The sequence below is a fragment of the Pholcus phalangioides genome, unplaced genomic scaffold (assembly GCF_987345545.1).
Source record: "Pholcus phalangioides strain wild (caught in Gottingen) unplaced genomic scaffold, Ppha-v1.0 ptg000003l_1, whole genome shotgun sequence".
Taxonomy (NCBI): domain Eukaryota; kingdom Metazoa; phylum Arthropoda; class Arachnida; order Araneae; family Pholcidae; genus Pholcus; species Pholcus phalangioides.
Window position 1 is genome coordinate 32,698,344 of NW_028301596.1, and position 22,262 is coordinate 32,720,605.

Here is a 22,262-nt window from a genome sequence, read left to right on the forward strand (position 1 = left end):
CATTAATAAGGTTCGGAGAGGCTTGAAGCTAAAAAAAAAACAACTGGAAAGTCTCCATGGAATAAATCAAACCCAACAAATTGATGCTATATCATATATAAATAATACAAACAAAAAAATAAACAAAACAATATGCATAACAGATTTGTACGTCCATGTTTATGTGAGGAAGAGGAGAAGGTAAACAACGTTGATCACTAGAAGTCACTGTATAATAAGAGATGCCAGAAGTGAGAACGATCAAGATAAAATTCAAATTTTTAATGAGGTTTTTTTTGATATACATACCATGTCATCATGATGATGATAATTTTAAACAACCTATTTACTAGTCAATGTTCATGTGTTGACAGCTCGTTCTTTGTCTTCTGTGTTTTCATAGTCCCTATTTTTTTCTTCTTTAGATCCTCGAATATAAACAGGGGTACTTTTTCCTAGAACAACATCACTAGTCACTCGGACCGCCATAATATCTGATCCTGGAATTTCAAACATTGGTTCTAGCAGTATGCTTTCCTAGAAAAAGGAGAGACAAAAGGATAAGAAAAAAATATACATATAATATAAAAAAATCTCTTATTAGTAATATCATTCAATGATAGTTTATATCAATAATAACTGCAGCTACACTTGACAAATTCAATTCACAACAAGACAAGGTAGATTTTTCACTGATATATTTTCAAATTAATGAGGCAATTAAGTTTTATCAAAATATTAATGACCATAACTCATTGTATATTTGTTTTTACCAATACTGAATCACTAGCCCATATCGTGAAAGTGAAGGAAGGGGAAATGTGTGAAGATTTTCTTTATTTTTGCTCTGGCTGACCATGTTTCAGGTAAAATACAAGAAGTGGACATGGGAAAATCTGTGACATCGATTCTCATGAAAAAAAATTTTGATTATGATTGAAATGTCTAAAAAATTTTAGTAGTAGTATGCACCCTGTATATAAATTGAAAGGTAAGTGGAATGATATTGGGAATATGCAGGACACACTGCTTTTAGGTGGGAAATAAAAGGCTACAGTTAATTCACAGTGAACTAAAATGTATTTCATGAGAAAAAAATGTTGAACATGACAAATATGCGACAGGGAATATCTGTACAGTAGACTCTCAATAACCCGGCTCTGCGCTAGTCCGGCCAGTCCAGTAATCTAGCGTTTTTTAGCTAAGTTTTCTTCAGCCTCCTCCCTCTATGGAAAAGAAAAACATGTCACTACATGTCTTTGCATAGAAGTTTATAGGGTTTTTCCAATAAACTTCCAATAATTTAGCGATTTTGGTAATCTGACACACCCTGGTCTGATATGTTCCAGATTAGCGAAAGTCTACTATATTTCTGGTCCTAATTATTGTAATGTAATTTGTAAGCAACAGAAATTATTTTCATGTTCATTTAAGATTCCAAATCCAAGTCAGCTTCATTGAAAATATGGGAAAAATGAGATTGTCTTGTAAAATACAAGTCATATGGCCACACCAATTATTTTACTTTACTGTTGAATTTACCTACCATAATGGCTCTTAAACCACGAGCACCAGTCTTTTTTTCAGTGGCCAAATGAGCAACAGTTCTTAAAGCATCTTCTGTGAATGAGAGTTCTACCTAAAATTCGTACACAGGAGAAAAATTAGGATACAAGACACAATGATAATATGCTACATGTATTCAGTAACAACAAATTATGATTATTTTACAGAAATGGTCAGTACAAAAAAAAATTAATACCATAAACTAGGGTGACTTTGCCCACTTTTGAAAAAAAAAAAGGTTTTTAAAGGTGCAAAACTTGCTTAACTGATCATTTGATGTACCAAAGCCATTTGGGTGCTGAGAAGACGTGAGGTTTGGGGGCTGCAGATAAGCTGTTTTTTTTTTTTTTGACAAGATTCAAAATCAAGAGAAATTTGAGGACCTCAAACTTTTATTTGTGCAAAGCCTTTTTTGATAACGAGGTAAGCTCCATCAGAGTTATTATAGTGAGTAGTAGATGTAATAAAGATTATAAAGTAATTGGAATTTTGGTTTTACATCTTACCTGAAAGTTTTTATTTAAATGGGCAATGTCATCCCAGTTCCCATAGAAAATCTGGGGTTACTCAGATAAAAGATGTCAATTAGAAAATGGGAAGAGTACCAACTTTTTTTAATTTATCAAGGGAGAGATGACAAGACCTGTGCACCCAGAGGGAAGATGACATTTATTAAATGACTCCCTGAACCCTTACAAAACTGAATGTGATGAAGATGACGAGATCTTAAGTCAAAACAACATTCAGTCGTAACCACAGAATTCCAAAATTTGTGACTTTGTGATAGTAAGCCTTGGGGAAAAAAATCTATCAAACACTACATGGTTAAAATTATGAGCAAGTGTGATGATGATGAAGATTTTGATGTTTCTTTCCAGAGAACAAGCGAGATGGAGGGGAATCTCAGTTTATCTCAGGTGCCGGATAAGAGTGTTTCTCCCAATGACATTGTGCTCAAGCAAATTACATTAAAGAAATATTAATTGTCTTTCAGTTCAATGGAGACTTCTCTACATGCTTTTGCAATTAACAATTTCAGATTATTTTTTTTCAGTTCTTTTAATTCAATTAATCCAATTTGAATAATTTGAAAGAGTTAAAAGTTTCTTTTTCAATTAAGTCATTGTTTTACATTATTTTTGGAGTCATTATGGTTCTCTTGACACCCTGTGTTGGTCACATCACTCTAAATCCCCTCACAGTGTACATAACAAGGCTGTTATATACACAAATTAGGTGGTGGGCAAAGTCACCTCATTATACCAGGTGACTTTGCTCATCGTTTTTATTTTTTCATAAAAAGGAGGGGTGACCCATTAAAATAAAAACTACATAAATCATATCTACAAACCATGAACCAAACATAAAAATTTTGTTTTCGACTTTCAACAAGTTGAAATATTTTTAAATTTAAATTTTAAAAATGGGCAAATTCATCTTAGTTGACTGTAATAAAATGTGAAATGCTCACAATTAAGTATGAGTAACAGATAATAAATGTTTAACAACAAAAATCTTACCTTGTCCATGGTGAACAACATTTGAAACTGTGGCACTAAAGCATTTTTCGGCTCGGTCAAGATCTGTATCAACATGGTCTCATCCAGACTGTGTAGAGGCACAACCACTGGGAATCGTCCAACAAATTCTGGAATCATGCCAAACTCTATCAAGTCTCGAGATTCCACGACCCTTAGAAGAGCATCTTTCTCAGCATTGTCTTCAGCCGAACTGGAGCTGGTCGTAAAATTTGCTAAATCAGCAGCAGATGCTGCTCTTCTGCCTGGAGATATTGAAACTGGAGCACCGAAACCAAGATACTGTAAAATTTGAATTCACAACATATAGTTTTTGTAATATATAATTACAGATACTATAAATTTAAAAGCAAAAATTCTAATATTAATTTAAATTCTTTCTTTTCATAGTTTCTTATTAACAGCCTGAAGGAAGCTCATCATCTCAGAATTTGAACTTGTTTATGAAGATCTAACAATCAGACATTTTTTAATAAATAAAATTTCATAAACTTATTTTGAATGAAATAGACACCCAATAAATGGTAAGATGTAACATGATAAAAAACTCTGTAGAGGAAAACTGAGGAATCAATGTTTTTCTTACTTTTTCATTTTTCCTTCTGCTCACAATACGATCTAAACCATTAAATGCTCCAGATGCAACGAAAAGAATATTTGTTGTATCTACAATAACTGTTTCTCCTCTCAATTTCCTTGAATTACGCTCAGGAACATTCACAAGTGCACCTTCAAGCATTTTGAGCATTCCCTGAAGAAAAGGGAAAAAAATAATTATATACATAAAATAAATTTTACCACTGAGTTTTAGAAATTAGAAAATATGGATATGCTGCTTCAAAAATTATATGTACAAAATTGTGCTGTTCCAACACGTCCAGTAAGACCAGTGTGTCTCAACCAATGTTCTATGGACTTGCTGGTAAATATAGTTCTAATTGAATGGAAATGACATAAATGTAAGCCTAAAATATTAATGATATTCAAATAAATATGAATGAAAGATAAGACCTCACATAGGCCTACTGTGAGCTAGTGTCTGTCGAACCAGTTCATGCATTTACCTGCCCTTAGATTCTGAAAGGTTGAAAAATGCTGAGTTGGGCAATGATCAAAATATTGCTACTAAATAAATTTTTCCACTAAACATCTGTAGCAATTATATCAGTGATGGTGCTGATCAACAGCTCAAAAGTCTTGAATACTCATTTACGCATCAATTATATGAAATATAACAAATAATATTTCAAGCAATTATATGACATCATCAAAAGAAATTAGAGAGTGATTTTTTTTATTTAAAAAATCGGGATATAATTGGACAAAATATGTGATACATGCCACAGTGCTTAATGCAATTATATTGGGACTCAGGTTTCTGATAATAATATCCAAATGATAACTATATTCAAAAAGATAAATATATAAAAAACATATATAAAAGTATATAAAAATATAAAAGGTAAAATATATAAAAGATAAAAAATATTCCTACATTGCAAGTACTGTGTCCATACATCCAGTTTGGTGGAATGGGATGTATGGTAAATAGGTATTGGTAAAATGGGACAACTGTTTTTCTTTAAACATAATTGGTTGTAAAATGTTCTTTCGTTCCATTTTTTAAAAATTTTATTTTAAAACGCAACTTCTTTTTTTGCCTTCAAGCTAAAATGCTGCATTTTTTCTTATTCAGTCATTGTGATGAGGCATTAGAATGAAACTGTGTATTATGAATCATGATACTTTTTATAATGTACTGTACATTCCCCTGAGAAAGTCTCTAGGAAAAATACATTTCAATTTGGTCAATTGAAAGAAACAGATCAAGAACTGAACAGGAAAGGCTTTTTTTTCTTCTTCATTTCCTTTCACTATAGGAAGGCCATTGCAAAAGCAGCTCAACACATACATGGATTGCAGCGAATACTATCGATCGATTACGACATTAACCAGTCAGGTGGTTATGATGGCAAATGCCATCATGCCAATTTTTAATCTAATTACTTCAATTTTTGAAAACTAATTAGTAATTATTTTAATTATCAAAAAATATTTTTTGATGATTTTAAAAAAGTTTAAGAACTTTGAAGTCAGTTTTTAAATGTAAATATTCAGGAAAGCTTAAAAAAATTTATTCAGGAAGCTTCAAATTAGCTAAAATTCATTTATTAGCTTCAAACTTTTAGAAAAGGGAAAAAGGAGAAATTAAGTGGACATCTGACTGGTTAAGTACAGAAATGTCAACAAAAACGGGTGAAGGAGAACATCTATCCTCTACATAGTCTTGCAGTGTGATAATGATAACTTACAGGGGAAAAAAAAGTTTGTTAAACCTTAGCTTCAGAATGTGAAAAAATATTTTTGACAAAAAAAAGCGAACGTTATCCGAAGTCCTGATAACAAAAAAACAAACTTTTTACCGTGTTATGATATTGGTCTGTTCCATTCTTTGCAAAAGTGATAACATTACCTGAATGATAGCATTATTTATGATTTTAATAAGCAGCATTGACTGTAGTTCCATTTTATGAATTCCATTCAAATTCCAAGCATACCAACAGTGATATTATAAAAAAACTTATATCCATCTACACATTTGTATATATTAGACATTATTTCTTTTTCTAATCTCTATCATACTCATGGCATATTCTGTGGAACATAAGGAGTTGTTTCTGCAGGATCGAAAAAAAAAAAAAAAAAAAAAAAAATTCTATCATATCATTTATCAAAAAGAATTTTTTAAATCTATGATTAATGAAATAATCTTAAAAAAAAATTTCAAATAAGTATCAGTATAACTAAACACAACACATGCTTGAAAATTTGAATGAGAATTTCTACCTGCTGAACTCCTTCCCCTCCAACATCTCGAAGCTGATGTATACCTGGTACCGCTCCAATTTTATCTACTTCATCCAAAAATACTATACCTGAATATAAAATCGGATTTACTTGATATGAAGAATTCAGTAGGGAAAGACAGTTTTTTCATCAAAAAAAAATCATGAAAATATGCGATGCTCGATGTTATCAAACCACAGGCATTAAAGTATGTAACATTTCAAGAAATTTATAGTTTTTTGTTCAAACTTGAAAAAAAAATGCATTTGCAAAATAATTTTAAATGTTATAGAAAATATTGTAGTTATCGAAAGATTTCTAGGATATATCTCGATTGAAACATTCATTACTCCAAATTGCAGGATATTTATTTTAGTGAATTCCCCATATACCTAATGACTGTTTCTATGAACATTGGAAAGATATTAGGGGGGAAAGCTCCAAAGTAATTGCCAATGAAAAACATTTTTGTCTTTAGATCATTTGATCATTTTTGTCCCACCAGTCATTTTCTGCACACGAGAACTAATTAGACTGGGACCTACAATTTACTACCCATTCAGAACGGCAGGTTTGTTTTTATACTAATCGAGAGGTTGGTGCCCAAACCCCTTGACTCCCTGTGGTAGCAATTTTTTCTGAGGTCATGTTGCCGTTTCTATTGTACCCCTGTGCCAGGAAAGTTTTCGACAACACCTCTAAACATCCTTTAGTACTTTAGCAAGTATCTTATCGACCTGGGCTACCATGCCCCTTTGGTCTTTAGATACTAACATAATCTAACATAGTGATTTTTCACCTTTTTACTAAGCTACACCCCTCAGTGAACTTCAATTTAAAGTTTTTACCAAAATATCTATTAGTTTTCAAATTCCTCATAAACTATACACATTTTTTCTCACCCAATTAAAATTTAAATAATTGTATTCAAAGACAAAATTATCCAGACAAAAAATCTGGAAATTATATGCAAGTGATGATCACATTTCTTTTGTATGAAAAAATTTATAATAAATAGGAATAATTCAAATTTAAGTTTAAGCAGCTAATACCTATCTTAACTAATGTGTGTATAAATACCTTGCTGAGCTTTTTCAACATTATAGTTGGCATCTTGAAGAAGTTTGGCAATAACAGATTCAATATCCTCTCCAACATACCCAGCTTGAGTCAGTGTCGTGCAATCACAGATTGCAAAAGGTACATCCAAACATCGAGCTATTGTCTGAGCTAAGAGGGTTTTACCTACAATAATAATACACAAAAAATAAAAGTTATAAGTAATAAATATATATACATACATAGTTATTTGGCCAGTTCATTATAAAAAGTGTTATCATTACTGCATCGCTTAAGATTTGCGCAATGTTCCCATTCGAGAACTCAAAATGATACTAATACAGTGAAATCTGTCTTAAACTGAATCAAAAGATAGTCTGCTCAATGATTAGCGATTTGATTTGCACCTTTATAAAATTGAAATCTGTCTAAAACAGAATATTATTTGCCTCTTGACGTTCTGTTTCATACAACTCTTACTGTATAATATATGAGGTATTGCAATAATATCAGGAAAATAAATAGTGAATGGACTACTATTTTTGTGAATGAAAAACTTTAATAGATCTCAACATAAACATTAACATGACAGTACCTGAGCCTGTAGGGCCTAAAAGTAGAATGTTACTCTTCTCTAAGCGTAATTCATGTACACTGCTTTCCAACAAATCAGATCCTCTTTGACTTTTACCATCACTATCCTGGTTTAGCTGCTGCTGTTGTTGGAAGCTCACTCCCAGAGCATTGCTTTGAGCTATACCCGAGATGTGCAACAGATCTGCAAGAAGATGGGCTATATCATAATAAGACAGGAAAGTTATGAAACACTATGTAAACACATAAAATATAAGCATTGATAAACAGTGAAACACCCATATAACAATACTTGAGGGATTGGAGAAACCTTTCGTTACAAAGGAGTCATTATGGGTGGAATATATTAACACTATTAAAAATGTATTGGGACCATATAGTAATATGGATAAGTAGGCGATTGTTGTTATAGAGGGTATCATTACATAGAATTTTCACTGTATATCTAGAAAGAGAAAACAAATGAACTGTCAAGACAAACAAGAAAAAGTAAAGAAATGGTAACTAAAATACAAAGCTGTTCCGGAATTTCAATACATTACAGAATATTATAATGAGTAAGTAATCCATAACAAATAGATTGCATAAAAAAATTTGAATCACTACTGCATCATGCATAATTCCTGTTAATTAACACTTTTGCATACAGGCTTTTAGCAAAAAAAAAAATAAAAAAATTGGACAATACACAATTGTACATCTAAAATAATAGTATCTTTGTATTTTTGAGGAAATAAAGGGAAAAAATAAGTCGAACAGGTTTTAGATTCTTTTCCCCTTCCAGCTTACCTCGTTTTACACTTGTGACACTATAAATTTTTTACTCCTCAAAACTCAGTGAAGGAAAAAAGCAAAATAATGTTAAGATAAAAGAGGCAGCAATTTCAAAAAAGCAGATTCACTAAAATGGTTATCAATGAAGTGTCTCGATAACAAAAAAAAAGAAAAGAGGAGAGAGCTGAAATATTTTGTCCTTGAATGTAAAGAGGTTAATGTAATTTCCTATCTATAACCCACACACCCAAATTTCTGGAAGTTCTATCTGAGTTACAACTAATGAAATCTTGCAGAACGAAACTATTGTTGGATCTTATAAGAAAAAATATTAATTAGTTTACCTACTATAAATTGTGCGCTACTCTTTTCATTGATATAATGTCTGATACTTTTAAAAGCTATTTGTCCTCCATTACTTTTAACCCCTTGACTGTGACACCCGAGTCCAGCTTGGAAAACAGGAAAATGTTATATTTATGATTTATAAGTTATATTAGTGATATTTTAAACACTATCTTACAAAAAGTAAAAAGTGTTTTCATGAAGCTTGAATTAAGTTTATCTTTTTTTATTTATATAATGCGCAACAAAAACAAAGAAAAAAGATTTCCATTTTTGGCGCATTTTTTTGAAATAAATTACACTGTCAAGGGGGTTAATAAAAACTTTCTATTTCAAGCTCGGAAAGAAATGCTGGAGAAAATATCCCCAGTGGTCTATAATCCACATCATGAAGTTCAGATGCTCTTTTGATGCATAATCCACAGTTTATCCACAGGAAATAATTGAAAATTTTTTTTACTACCCTAATCAGTCACATAGAAAACATGGTTTTGATTAAAAAAATAAATTGGGCAGAAAATTAAACTTTTTTTTTTTTCAATTTCCATGATACATATTGTGACACTAGAACTAATATGAAATACGTAGGAGAAAATTTTTTCCATGAATACAAAAATAGTAGGTGGTTCTGAATTTCAGCTCTAGGGAACAAGAAAAAAGTCTACAAATTAATAATTTCCTATACAACAAATATAGTGTGATTCAGAAAGAATCATCCCATTTCAGAATCGTATATTTTTTTATCATTTAAAAACACAGAATTACCTGTAAGATATCTGTATGTTGGAGATAGAGGGCACCATGTCACAACTGGGGAAATTTTACAGGAGAGCCGTTTAAATGCTTTTTAATATGGTCTTTCTATGGGGTTTGCTTGTTTTATAAAATGAATATATCTGTTATTTATTGGAATAGGACTTGGTGTCCTATACCTATGTGTAATGTAACAAACGTACTGCAAATTAATACAAATACAGGGTGGGCAAAAAGTCTGTAGAAACTTTAAAAATGATAAAAACCAGAAAAATAACCGAAATAAAAAAGGGTCTGCAGGGTTAGCATCGCTAGGTCATGGGAATTTTTTTAAGGCAGAAAAAAATAACTCGAAAAACAGCCCATAAGTGGTGCTGGTACAAGCGACTTCAGTAGAAATATGCAAATGAGACGTTATAAGAACTCGTGCTCCAAATCCACCATTCACCGTTGTAAACCATGTAGGTGGACCTGTTGCACTCTGCCGTTGCTGGATTTGTGACTCACCTGCAATGTGTTATCTCCTGTGTTGGTGGTCATGTGCAACACATACTGCTGTAATAAACGATTTGGAGGCATTCTGTTCATTATTTGCGTACCTTTTCTTTGACTTGTGTACGTCAGTGGCACCTATTGGCTGTTTTTAAAGTTATTTTTTTTCCTGTCTTAAAAAAAACCAGTGACCTAGCGATGCTAACCATGCAAACCATTTTTTGTTTCGGTTATTTTTCCGGTTTTTATGAATTTTTAGTTTCTACACACCTTTTACCCACCCTGTATTTGTGAATTATGTACATGAAATGAATTGTATATTTTTTATCTATGATAACCAGTATGGATCGTATGATCTCTTGGAGATTTTATTTATTCTGTTTCTCTGCGCATGATCTGGCCACCCTATCTGTGGCCCGATTACGGTTCCATACCATAAATCGGCTATGATTCTATGAGCAAGGTGAATTGTAACTTAGTAATTTTTCAGACGCAAAGAGCACGGAAAATTACATAATTAGTGGTTTAACTAATTTTAGAATTTGTTTAACAGGCAAAATGCCCAGCGAGATGGCTGAAAAAAAGATGCCCATACAAATATAGATGTCATATATTTCATTATCTCAATATTGATGGAAATGGACATAGTGCCTTTACCCTCCAGCATACAGATATGAATACAGAGGAAATTCCTAAGCTTCAGACTAAGAACAATTAATGATGCTATTGTATCGTTTATGAAGTTCTTTTGGTAAAGAAGTAAAATGAAGTCTAATTCTTTTGTTTGTATGATATCCATTAGTAATCACCATTTAGAATGTTTTTGAGCCTACACTTTTTTGTGTATTGAGGAAAATAATATGTTACAAGCAATACAGGTTGCATAACTTACAGTTTCAATATAACAGTTTTTCACTTTCCAAATATTTCACAATTTACAATATGACACATTTCAATCAACTACATTTTAAATCATGCAGCATCCATTCAGGGATGCCAGAACATATGTGTTTACGTTAATAAAGAAATAAGCAATACCAAACATTTGAATGGTATTGTTCAGCAACACCAATCATCATTAAATATAGCTCATTCACCCTCAGCTTGAGCAACAAGCAATACACCAAGAACAGGACATTTGTGTGGGATGCTGGACGTATGGATTCAAGCCAATATCAGGTGTTTACCACTCGAGCAATACCAATCATTTTTGACTTCCAGCATCCCTGCATCCATCGAAACGATTGATGCTTTTTGTGATTTTAAAATGTAAATTTCAAAATTATGTCATAATTGTACAATACATTATTAACATTTAAGCACTGAAAACGTTCTAATTGACCTTCCTATTTATGAAGCATTAAGTTAAAAACTGAAGTGATATAAATTACTATGACAAAGTTGATACACTGACACTGATGCTATGTTAAAAACGCAACTTCACATATATACCTCTGGGTGCAAAGCTCTGTGGTTGACTCTCCACAACAGTGCTCTCCTGCTTGTTCACAGCACTCGTGTGAGGCATATTATTGAATATCCTCTTGTAATGATTGTATACAGCAACTGATAACACTTTTTTTGCATAGTTCTGACCAATAACATGCCTGTCCAGATATTCATAAATCTAAAAAATATAAAAATTACAGGTGTAAAAAAGATTTGTCGTCATCATCATCATAAATAAATCAAGAGCATAAATATTAAATACTAGCTATAATATCAAGTGCTGTCCAGGTTTTCTTCAGTTACTGGGAAGATAAAAAAAGTGACAAATCATTATAAAGGATTAACTATTATACACAATACTAGCAGCATTGAAGGAGTGACAAACAATTAAAAAGGCTCATGCATGTCTGAAATACATTGCTAGAGAACCACAGTAACCAAAGTAAATATTCTGAAAGTGGTTGCATGCACGCATGCACACAGATGGAAAATTGATTTCATATATTTATTTATCCCTTGATCCACCACATTATATAAACATCTTTTCATCAAAATTGGTTACAAAAGTAAATTTTTTGAACAAAAAATAGACAAATCTTTGACAATTCTGTAAAATGAATTCTGAATATTTTTTCAAAAGCTAGAGAAAGTTCAATTGAAGAAATATCTATAAATGCATTAGATTGTTTGTAATTGTGAATTATAATATGATAACCCAGCATCCACAGTGAAATGTATAGTCATTGCTTGATTTCACAAACCAATAAGTTTTTATGAACTAGTCTTCTAGCCTCAAACATAGTGTCATTCTTTTGAATGTCTTTTCCCATTATGACCTTTCAATTTTAAAAATTAGTTGTTTAAGTTTGTCAAAACAAATGTCCACCATTTTATTGAATTTTAATAAAACTATTCAACTTTTTATTTGGGTTGACTACAGTGAAAACTTGATATAATGATACTGTTCAGGCAAGGAAAAAATATTGGTATATGGGAATTATTGTTATATCGAGAGATAGCATTATTTAGTGACTGTCAAATTTATATTATCGTTGCCATTTCTTGTGAATTGGCGTTGTTAGTAAAATCATAATCAGGCATTTATCTGCATAAAAAAATTCAAATTAATTAGTTGATTAATAAAATTTAGTTGGTTGTTTCACTCTGTAAAGTAGTTTACTGCACAATGTTTTTGTGTACTATACAGAAAATAGCTTTACGGCACCTTCATTAGCACTTTTAGAGGGTAGATAATAAAAAATACCAATGTTATACAACCCTGAAAGAACAGGAATTGGTGAAGAATTTAAGATTACACTGAAGGTGATTTTGAGCAAAATTTAAAAAGTACTGTTGCATCAGTTTCAAAATCTTTTTTAAAAAATTAATCATTACAGATGGATTTATCGAAGAAAAGGATATTGTTGTATCGAGGGGCGTCAACATTAGACTTTAGGCAACTCCAAAATGAGATTTGAAAGAATATTGTTGTAGAGGGTTTTATCGTTATATCAATTATCATTGTAACAAGGTTTTAGTGTATTTCAATCAAGAAAAATCAACCTAATCACAGAAACTTATACAAGTAAGTTTTATAATTTGTCTTCAAGTTCCTAGGCATAATGTAATACAGTTATCTTTCTCAACGAAGATTCTCTAAGACATATCACTGGGTAATCTGCAAGAAATTGTAATTAATAGCACTGCCTAATAGTTCTAGCAATGTTATAAATTATCCCTAGAATAATGACATTATTTCGAGGCAATACAGAACTCGAATAATTTTTATTATATTCTCCACCACAATTCATTTCACATGTCCTCATTAGAAATGTGGTAGTGGAAATCATTTTAAACCTTTTGAAAAAATGCCACCTTTTTGAATAAAGTAAGCATAATTTTCATTTCCAGTAAGAACAAGGTAAGAAAAAAAATTTCTACGTCCATTGAGAAACATGAACTACAAGATATTTGGGCTAGTCATTGTCAAAATAAGAGGACAAGAATTTTCAAACAGGCTAGATATTTTGTCAATGAAGAAATAAAAATGCATCAGGGGTTGGCGAGATAATCTTATTAATACCAATGAAAGGTTTTAGGATTCATGGGTATTGATCATTGATTGTATTTTGTCGCTCCACTGTCATTTTCTGCACATGAAGGCTAGTTAGATCAGGGCGTACAGTTTATTCCCGGTTCCAAACGGCAGCATTGTTTACATATCTCACTGAGAGGTTGGTGCACTAAACCCTCAGGAGGGTGGGGGGGGGGGACTCACTGCAGTGGCAATCTTTTTCTGTAGTGATGTTGGCGCAGTTTATGTTGTACCCTAGTGTCAGAAAAAATTCTGACTAGATGAATCAGGTATCAAACACACGACACCTCCATACATCCTTTAGTACTTTAGGCAAGTATCTTACCAACCTGGGCTACCGTGCCCTGGGTATTGAGGAATAAGAAGAAAGGTGGGAAAATTTCTAGAACCAGAAATATAAGATTAGGTGAAAAATGAAAATTTTCACCATTGATTACTTTCGGGACTTGACAAACCAAAAAACCATTTCGGCACCAGTAAAATGCCTGAGGAGCCAAGCATGGTTTTTTCCCTCACAAAAAAAAAAAGATCATGGATTTACTCTTTTTTTTTTTTTTCCATGACCCCTTCCCATGTTAGAAGATTCACTGTCATGAAATCAGAAAACTGAGTGTCATTCTTAGATTCCAGTTTAGCAATCAATCCAATCATCAAATAGACAAGTACAGAATTTTCGGAGCCAATAATGATTTTCCATTCGCCATGTTGACTTGTCAAACTCTGATCTAATTAAAATACTAATCCCTGCCTCATTTTAATTTTTGGAAGAAAATATAAGATTCACTAGAAAATGCCAATTCATCACCAGATGTCTTCAAAGTATACAATCACCATATAATGTGGCAATCACCATAAGCAAATACAGGTTCTTCGAATGGTGGGGACAAATCACTAATCACTGAGTGTATGAAAAGTGAACAGGGAGTGCTCCTATCATTCCCTCCTATATTCACCTATAAGAACATTATTGTGTTAATTAAAACTAAAGATTGGACAAATATTCTGCCCTTTTGTTGAATATTTGGTTTAGTCCTTTTGGTGAATGTTTGGTTCAGCCAAATAATGCTTAGGTATTCGGCCAAATATCTGGAAATCTAAACACAACAAACTAATTTTAAAAATTTATATTAATTGGAATTTTCCTATAAATTAAAAAAAAAAATTTTCACTGATTATATTTTATTGTATGGTACATATTTCTTTCTATGAAAAAGGTTATGTGAGGATGAATTTCTAGGATAAGGAAAACATAAAACTGAAAATAAAATCCTACTGCAATAAGGTGGAAGTGAGTTTGAATTACACAAGTTCACTAACTGAAAGATGTACCTAGACAAGATATATGTAGAGCTACTGAAAGAATCAAAGGGGACAAATAACACATAAAGAAGAAACATAGGAAAATAAGTCATAAATTATATGATGCATTACTAGAGTAAATAATGGTTGAGACATTCTTAATTAGATGAAAAACTAAAAAGTATTGAAAAAAAATTGATTCTGTAAGTAATATTAAAATATATATTATATCATTGTTAAGTTTGATTGTCAGTATCATGGCAATAAAAATCTTTCACAATTACCAGTTTTTTAATATTTAAATAATAAATTGCATAAATAAAATTTAATATCAATCTTTTCAAAATTACCAATAATTTTCTTTTCTATTGAAGACATCAATTTATTTATAATTGTGATGAATTTTAAGAAAATTGATGTTCAGCAGCTGAACATTCGAGGTATTCTGCCAAAAGATTAGCCGAATATTCATCTAAATCATTATTTGTCCTAGTTAAAACTACCTACCTTTTTTGGAGGTGGCGGCGGTCTCCTTTGAGCATTAACCTTTTCGCTTCCAGCTCTATTTTCTTTTAAAGTCTTTTTAGAGTCAGCATCAGAGAGGACAATGAAAAAATGCTGGCATTTATCACACTTGACAAATCTGGTAGAGGCTGAAAAATGTGGAAAGTGGTGGACATTTGACACTTGTATCAATAACTAACTTGAAAGTCAAATTTTTTAACAGTAAAACTCAAAATTGTAAATGCAAATTAATCTTATAAAAATAAATTTTTACTCACTTATGAATGTTTCAACTTGGCTGCAGGGATTGCCACATTTCGGACAGCACAAGTGACCATCTCTCCCATCTCCATCGCTACCTTTGCTACTCGTGGTTTTTTTCCCATCGTCACCATCAGATGGTGGACCAACTACTATACGACTATAAGGATGTGATATGGAGATATTTCTTAAAACTGAAAGTTGAAGCTGAAAACTTGACTTGACAGAATGTCGACGAAATTTGCAGAGAGCTGAAATGAACACAAAAAATATCACAGAACAATTTTTTTATAAAAGTATTATTATTTTTGGGTTGAAGAACTAACTAAATTGTTAGTTAAACGCCTGCAATTACTTCAAACTAGAAATTTTCCTTAAAGATACAAGTTTTTCATGATACATTAAAGTGGACCTTTTTCAGATATTAACCTTAGGTGGAAAAAATTGATTAAATTGAATCAGAGCCAAACCTCCTTAATGTGAACTTGAGGCAATTTTGGGAATTTTTTAGATTAATTAGCAAAAACAAAACTGTTTTCAGATTGAAAAAAAAAAAGATAGTCTTTCTATTGGATTGCTGCTCTGTGGAAGAACAAGCATTTAGCTGTATGGCCTCGTTCATTTGTTCCCCAACATTCTTATTCTCTCAAATTGAAAGGGATTCACGGACATTGAACATGCTCTTTCAAGAACGAGACAACAATGAGAAGAAACAAAGATAAGAATATGTTTGTTAATGCCCCTAAAGCAGAATGCTTGCATTGTTCTGCACCAGCAAAATTCCCATAATAGTGATTTGTACACTTTTCATAAAATTATCCCAGATTGCTTTCCAACGTACGTTAGTTTTTTTTTTTGGCATATTCTGCTTTAAGGGTTAATACCTTCTCACACATGCAGCTTCAGCAATACAGAATCATAAAATAAAAAAGTACAGAGCAACCTACATTTGTGCTCTCACAGGGAAGGAGAGGAGCTCTAGGGCTGTGTGACCTGTGTGGCCACCACCAAAGGAGGGAAGCTGAATCAAAGATGAAAGAAATTGGAAGAAAACTTTGCTTAAATTTTAAATATGAAAGCACACACACACAACATTGGATCGAATAATTTTCAGAGGAAACATTTTTTATGCATGTGCGTGATATACACAAATCTGCGAGTTTGCTGAGTTGTTATTGGTGTGGCTTATACGTTAAAGAAGGACTTAATAAATCGAAAAAAAGAAAAAATTCTCGCCTAAAGTACCGAAGGATGTTTAGAGGTGTTGCGAGTTCGATACCCAGTTCGTCCTTGTCAGAAACTTTCCTGACACAGAGGTACAACATAAACAGTGACATGACCACAGAAAAAGATTGCTAACGCAGGGAGTCCCACACCGAGGGCTTAGTGCACCATTCTCTTGGTGAGTATAGAAAAAAGGTTGCTGTTCGAAATCGGCAATAAATTGTAGGTCCCGGTCTAATTAGCTCTCCTGTGCAGAAAATGGCTGTGGTGCGACAAAAAATGATCAAATAATAATCAAAAAATATTTAGATGCCAGCAAAATTTCTAATGAACAAAACATGATTTTTGCTCAAGCAAAAGGTCAAGACAGGTCCTTAATAATTCCCCCCCCCTTTTTTAGGACTAAATGACTTCTGTGTTAAAAGATATACTGCAATAAAATCAGAAAATTTTGTCATTCTTAGACTTCAATTTATCAATCACATAAATTGTAAGTGTCAATACTAATTTTTTAGTCGCCATGGCAACTTCAAGAGCCTAGGATTTATCAAGCCCTGCCCAAGAGAGCGCTGGAAAGATGTGTTGTACTGGTGAGCATTTTGTGTGTCAAGCCGTACCTGTGATCTGCCATTTAGAGAGTTCTCCTACTTCTCATCTTTCCAGAAGACACATCACGATTGGAAATAGTAACCTTTTAAAATTGTGCCAAAGGATTGAAAGGATTTAAAAACACAAAAAATTCTATAGATTGACAAATTCTTTCACATTTCTCGATTAAAAAAAGAGATGAAGGTTAAGTGTATAATTTCACATTACATAGCAAATTGAAATTACGAGACTTATAATTCCTTTGAAGTTAATTGGAATGGTTTCATAATAAGGTTCAGCTGTATTTTCATAAACACTAATGTTGTATTTTCAACACTTATCACAACTCAATCAGTGATTTAAATAACAAGAGCTTCATACAGATTACCTTGCTTTGGAAAACATGTAGCAAAAATATTACGAGAAAAGATGAGTCTACTACTGATGGACATTCCTATTCCTGTATGGCAGTCTTAGATCTGAAAACATAAAAGACAAAGGATTTGAATGGGCGAATTTATAGTGTCTAAAATAATAATTATGAACAGTAAAACCTCTCTTTTGTGGACACTGGTGAGTCTGTTAAAAATGGGGGAGAACTGTTAATCAGGGGTTTGAAAAGCATACTTTTATTATACATGGGGAAAATATAATTCCGCCATATCTGAGGAGGGGGGGTCTATTAAGAGGGTTTTTACTGTAACATCAAGTATTTGTAATCAATTTTTTTTTACAAAATACACATTCAAGAATCCCAAATTTAAATTTCACAGCAATAACAAAATTTGAAATGGTTATACCAAAACTGCAAACACTAGATTGAAGATCGAGACTCTGAGATTGGAGCCCCATTATTAGATTGCATTTGCCTTCAACGTTTCCTGCAGTGGTTGGCCTTGGTAGGCCAATTTGTAGAATTTGTGTATCAGTGTATATTTATGTTACTTATCCTAGCCGCACACATGGGATTTAGAATCCCAGCCCTTGATGCCATCCAGATAGGGCCTACAAGGACATCAAGCCATAGTAAAATGTTGAGAAGTTTAATCTGTTTCATTGTGGTCTTTCAAGTTATTTTCTGGGGGTTCCAGCTGTGAGCTGATCGCCCTATTAATAGAAATTGGGCAATGGACCCAACATCTGTACAAGTTCAAATTCACAACACTTTCCTAGTACTTTTCTTTATACAGGGTGTTCTGTTAATGGGCCGAAAAACTCAGAGGGTAGTTAGTAGACATCAAGAGGAACAAAAATTGCTATGCAATGTGGTGTCGCAAACCATGTTGAGAGGGTGAAAATCGTGAAAAACGCAAATCGATGTTACATACCCAAGGAGGTAGATTGAACGCAAGGGACCCGTTGCTTGGCATCCACATTCGCCAAATTTCAATCCATGTGACTTTTTCCTATGGAGTCACCTTAAATGTCTCATTCATGCGACGCCTGCAGACACACTGGAAAATCTCATTGCGTGGATTATTTGTCGCAATGGCAGACCTCAAAAACATACCTGCGCTCGAAAATACCAGACGGGAATAGTTTTACATTGTCGCAGACTGTGCAGTGACGTCAATGGCCACCACTTCCAACAACTCTAGTAGTAATTAATATTTTTGTCATTCCAGCCTGACGTTAAAACCTGCATGCGTTTTTCACGATTTTCACCCTCTCAACGTGGTTTGCGACACTATGTTTATTTCAAATTTTTGTTTCTCTTGATGTCTATTAACAACCCTCTGAGTTTGTCGGTCCGTTAACAGAACACCCTGTATAGATGGCAGCACTAAAAAAATCCATTAACAATACTAGATATACACTCAGGCTGTTAAGCACACATAGATGGCAGCACTAAAAAAATTCATTAACAATACTAGATACACACTCAGGCTGTTAAGCACACATGCACACTTCCGGCACAATTCATTTTGGTAATAAACTGCCCATAACAATAAACCACCGTTGTGCTTGGTTTGAAAGTAAAGTGATTTTTTTAACATCTTATAGTTAATTCTGAAACACGAGTTGGATTGAAACGTTTATTAGCACCATGATGTACATTTTCCTTGATTTTTAAAATCCCCACGGGTAAAACGTTTGAGAATCCCTGCCTTAGAAACATGGGCAAACATACAAGGGCTCATGGGAATAAGGGAACTTCAAATACACAAGAAAAATTCATAGACTTTGAACAAGTTGTAGTCTATAGTGTGGTGGAACTATAGAAGACGTCATTTGGAAGAAAAAAAGAGAGAGAACAGAATGGAAAAAAAAGAAAACCAGTTTTAAAATGGCAGTAAAACCCGTTTGAAAGACGTGCTAGGATGCTAGGAACAGGAAAAACAACCACCAGCGCCACTGCCTCGCAGAATTCTTCGAATATTCTGGAACAACGACAACCCAGCAGAACAACAACAAACCAGAGCGTGCCAACGATGGCAACTTATCGCCGGAAAAAAAGTCGCCAACTTGGCGTGTCCCCTATACCGAAGCTGTTACTAGAAAACTCCAGAATATACAGTAAAACGCCTATATAATGAAACTCAAGTGACTGGACAACTGTATCATTATAGGTTAGATACAATATGTTAACACTGAAAATTCACAGGGAAGTTTTTTCTGAAAAATCTGAGTACAACTCTAATCTATCTCCATGGTGAATTTACTACTGAATGAGTTGCGCCAGAAGTGTGCATGTGCACCTAACAGTTGGAGTACCTAACTAATGTTGATGAATTTTTAGGGCTACCATACATTTTTGAAATGATGAGGCAAGACTTTTTAACAGGGAGATCGGTTTGCATTCACACCTCGAAGTTATTGGTACTCGCAGAAAATCAACTTCAGCCAGCCACCACTATGGGTTTCAACCTGGGTGTCCACCTGATGTAATTCCATCCCTATGACCACAACCTCACAGCAGCAGAGAGTAATACTGTTACATGGGTGATTGTTATAGAGGATATCATTATATAGGATTTTCACTGTTTGTCGCCATGCTATACAATTGTTGTAACAAACAAATGAAAGATGATTTCAAATGAGTTTGAAATCAAGTTTTCTACTAAACAAATAACCCATCGAGAAAATGGAACAGCTTTGGTATAATCCGCCCATTTCACTAGATTACTTTTTTCTGGCAATGTTACAAAGACTGATATAATGGCGCTGGATTGCCATATCTCTCACATTTTTTTCTAGATCTTTCTATGCAGGTGGTGCTCATTTGGCACGGTTTTCAAACGGGTTTCTCCATTGTTTGTTTGACCAAAAAGTGTCTTTTGAAATTTGAAACTGCTGTTCCATTCCATCGCTTTTTTTCAACAGGTCCAGTTATCTCTCGTTCAGTTATTTCTTTTATCATTCATTGTATGCCTATATATATGTAAATATTTAAAACCCAGAAATCAAAGTGAGTGTTTTTTTATCCGGGGGAATTATTTATAATTCACAGCTTTTTTTTTAGTTATATTTCTCGTATTTTGTCTTAGAAAGATATATTATTACTACTATTGTGCTTGTTGGTTTTCATTATTATTGTTTTCTATGCTGGTGACTTTTTTTTCGGTGTCCATAACGTCGGTAAATGGCCTTGGTGACTTTTTGTGTCTGTCATGTTTGGCAGCAGGAAAGAAATCGCCCAGTGGCAGATTCTAACAAAGCTGTTCAAGAAAAATTACACAAATTTTTGATTGCCATGTGATAAATTCGCTAAAGCTCTCTCACCACATGGAAGACATGAATCCAGCGGCTGCCAGAGCAGCCTAAGTGGTTAAAACATGATTCGGTCATTCTGGCAATGCATCGCTTATCATGCAAATCAAAGTTTTGTTAGGTTTTAATACTGAAAGATACCTAAGGTGTAACATAAGCGCCAAATATTTAAATGAATCTGTGCATATTAGTCATGGAAATGAACATATACCTGTTTCTATAATAATAGGCTATTACTATCCGAAGCTTTAACATAATCTTTTCAAGTGGTGACGAGAACCCTCTGGTGGGAAACTCAACAAAGTTAATGCCTTTGAACATACATGAGCTACACATACGCCAATTAAATGATTTACTACTCAATAATATTTTTCTCAATGTCATGAGAGGAATTATCCCTATAGCACCTATCACTAAAATCACTGGGATAGAAAAATTCACTAAACACATACTTTTTTATACAGTAATTAGAGGAAAATCGATTGCTGTGGATAACTGTTTCAGAGCTTCGTACTATCAACAAATTGTTTATTTCAATTTCAACATTTTAGCTGATAGGAATATTTCGTAAACACACTGATAATATACGTCAAATATCGAAACGTAAGCACAAATACATAAAAATATAAGTACATTAATTCACTTATTTTTTAAATGATTTTAGCCTTACATTTTGTTTTCCCTTATAAAAATATTTAATCTATGCAACGCGAACTATCTTGGATTATCTGTATGGATATTTTTAAAATGCGAAACGGCGAATGTTGTTATTTCATTATGGTAAACAGATACAGTACCAGTCCGAGGAGCAAGCTATTGGAATTGGAGCAAAATGTTTACTGATTTATTTATAGTGTTCGTGCTGCTATCTAACGTCAAAATTAAACACGACTCAAGGTGTGATTGTTCGGAGAAAAAGTCCACATTTAATTTCATTCCTCTAAATTTCATTGAAGAGCAAAAATATTCCTTAAAATTTCAGATAATTTTTATTAATACAGTTATTTCTCTATTTTCTTTAAAATAACTTCTTAAAATTTTAGAGAGGAGGAAAATTGATCTTCAAAATTATTTACTCTGATAACACTGAGCAAAAGGTTTCCTTTTAGTTTCCTACAAACAAGCCATTAAACTGAAATGTATCAAAAAAAAGTTCAGTCCTTTCATCTACCATGTTCCTGTTC

The 22,262-nt window shown here is 33.0% G+C and overlaps 1 protein-coding gene across 5 annotated transcripts; it reads right to left on the reverse strand.

Moving 5' to 3' along the window:
- Positions 1–240: 240 nt before the first annotated feature.
- Positions 241–21,888, reverse strand: ClpX (Caseinolytic protease chaperone subunit). Of its 5 annotated transcripts, none has more exons than XM_089247513.1 (12): positions 21,749–21,888; positions 17,756–17,846; positions 15,573–15,806; positions 15,298–15,443; positions 11,400–11,574; positions 7,585–7,767; positions 7,011–7,175; positions 5,931–6,019; positions 3,670–3,834; positions 3,066–3,365; positions 1,526–1,618; positions 241–516 (listed from the first exon to the last, which is right to left on the reverse strand). In XM_089247513.1, exons 2-12 carry the CDS (start codon positions 17,817–17,819, stop codon positions 340–342), a joined length of 1,791 nt encoding a protein of 596 aa, XP_089103639.1. In that variant the 5' UTR covers positions 17,820–17,846; positions 21,749–21,888; the 3' UTR covers positions 241–339. The 5 variants fall into 5 exon arrangements, with proteins under 5 accessions (XP_089103639.1, XP_089103640.1, XP_089103635.1 ...); XM_089247514.1 differs by having other exon boundaries at positions 21,531–21,881; XM_089247509.1 differs by having other exon boundaries at positions 7,585–7,782; positions 21,749–21,873.
- Positions 21,889–22,262: the final 374 nt, after the last annotated feature.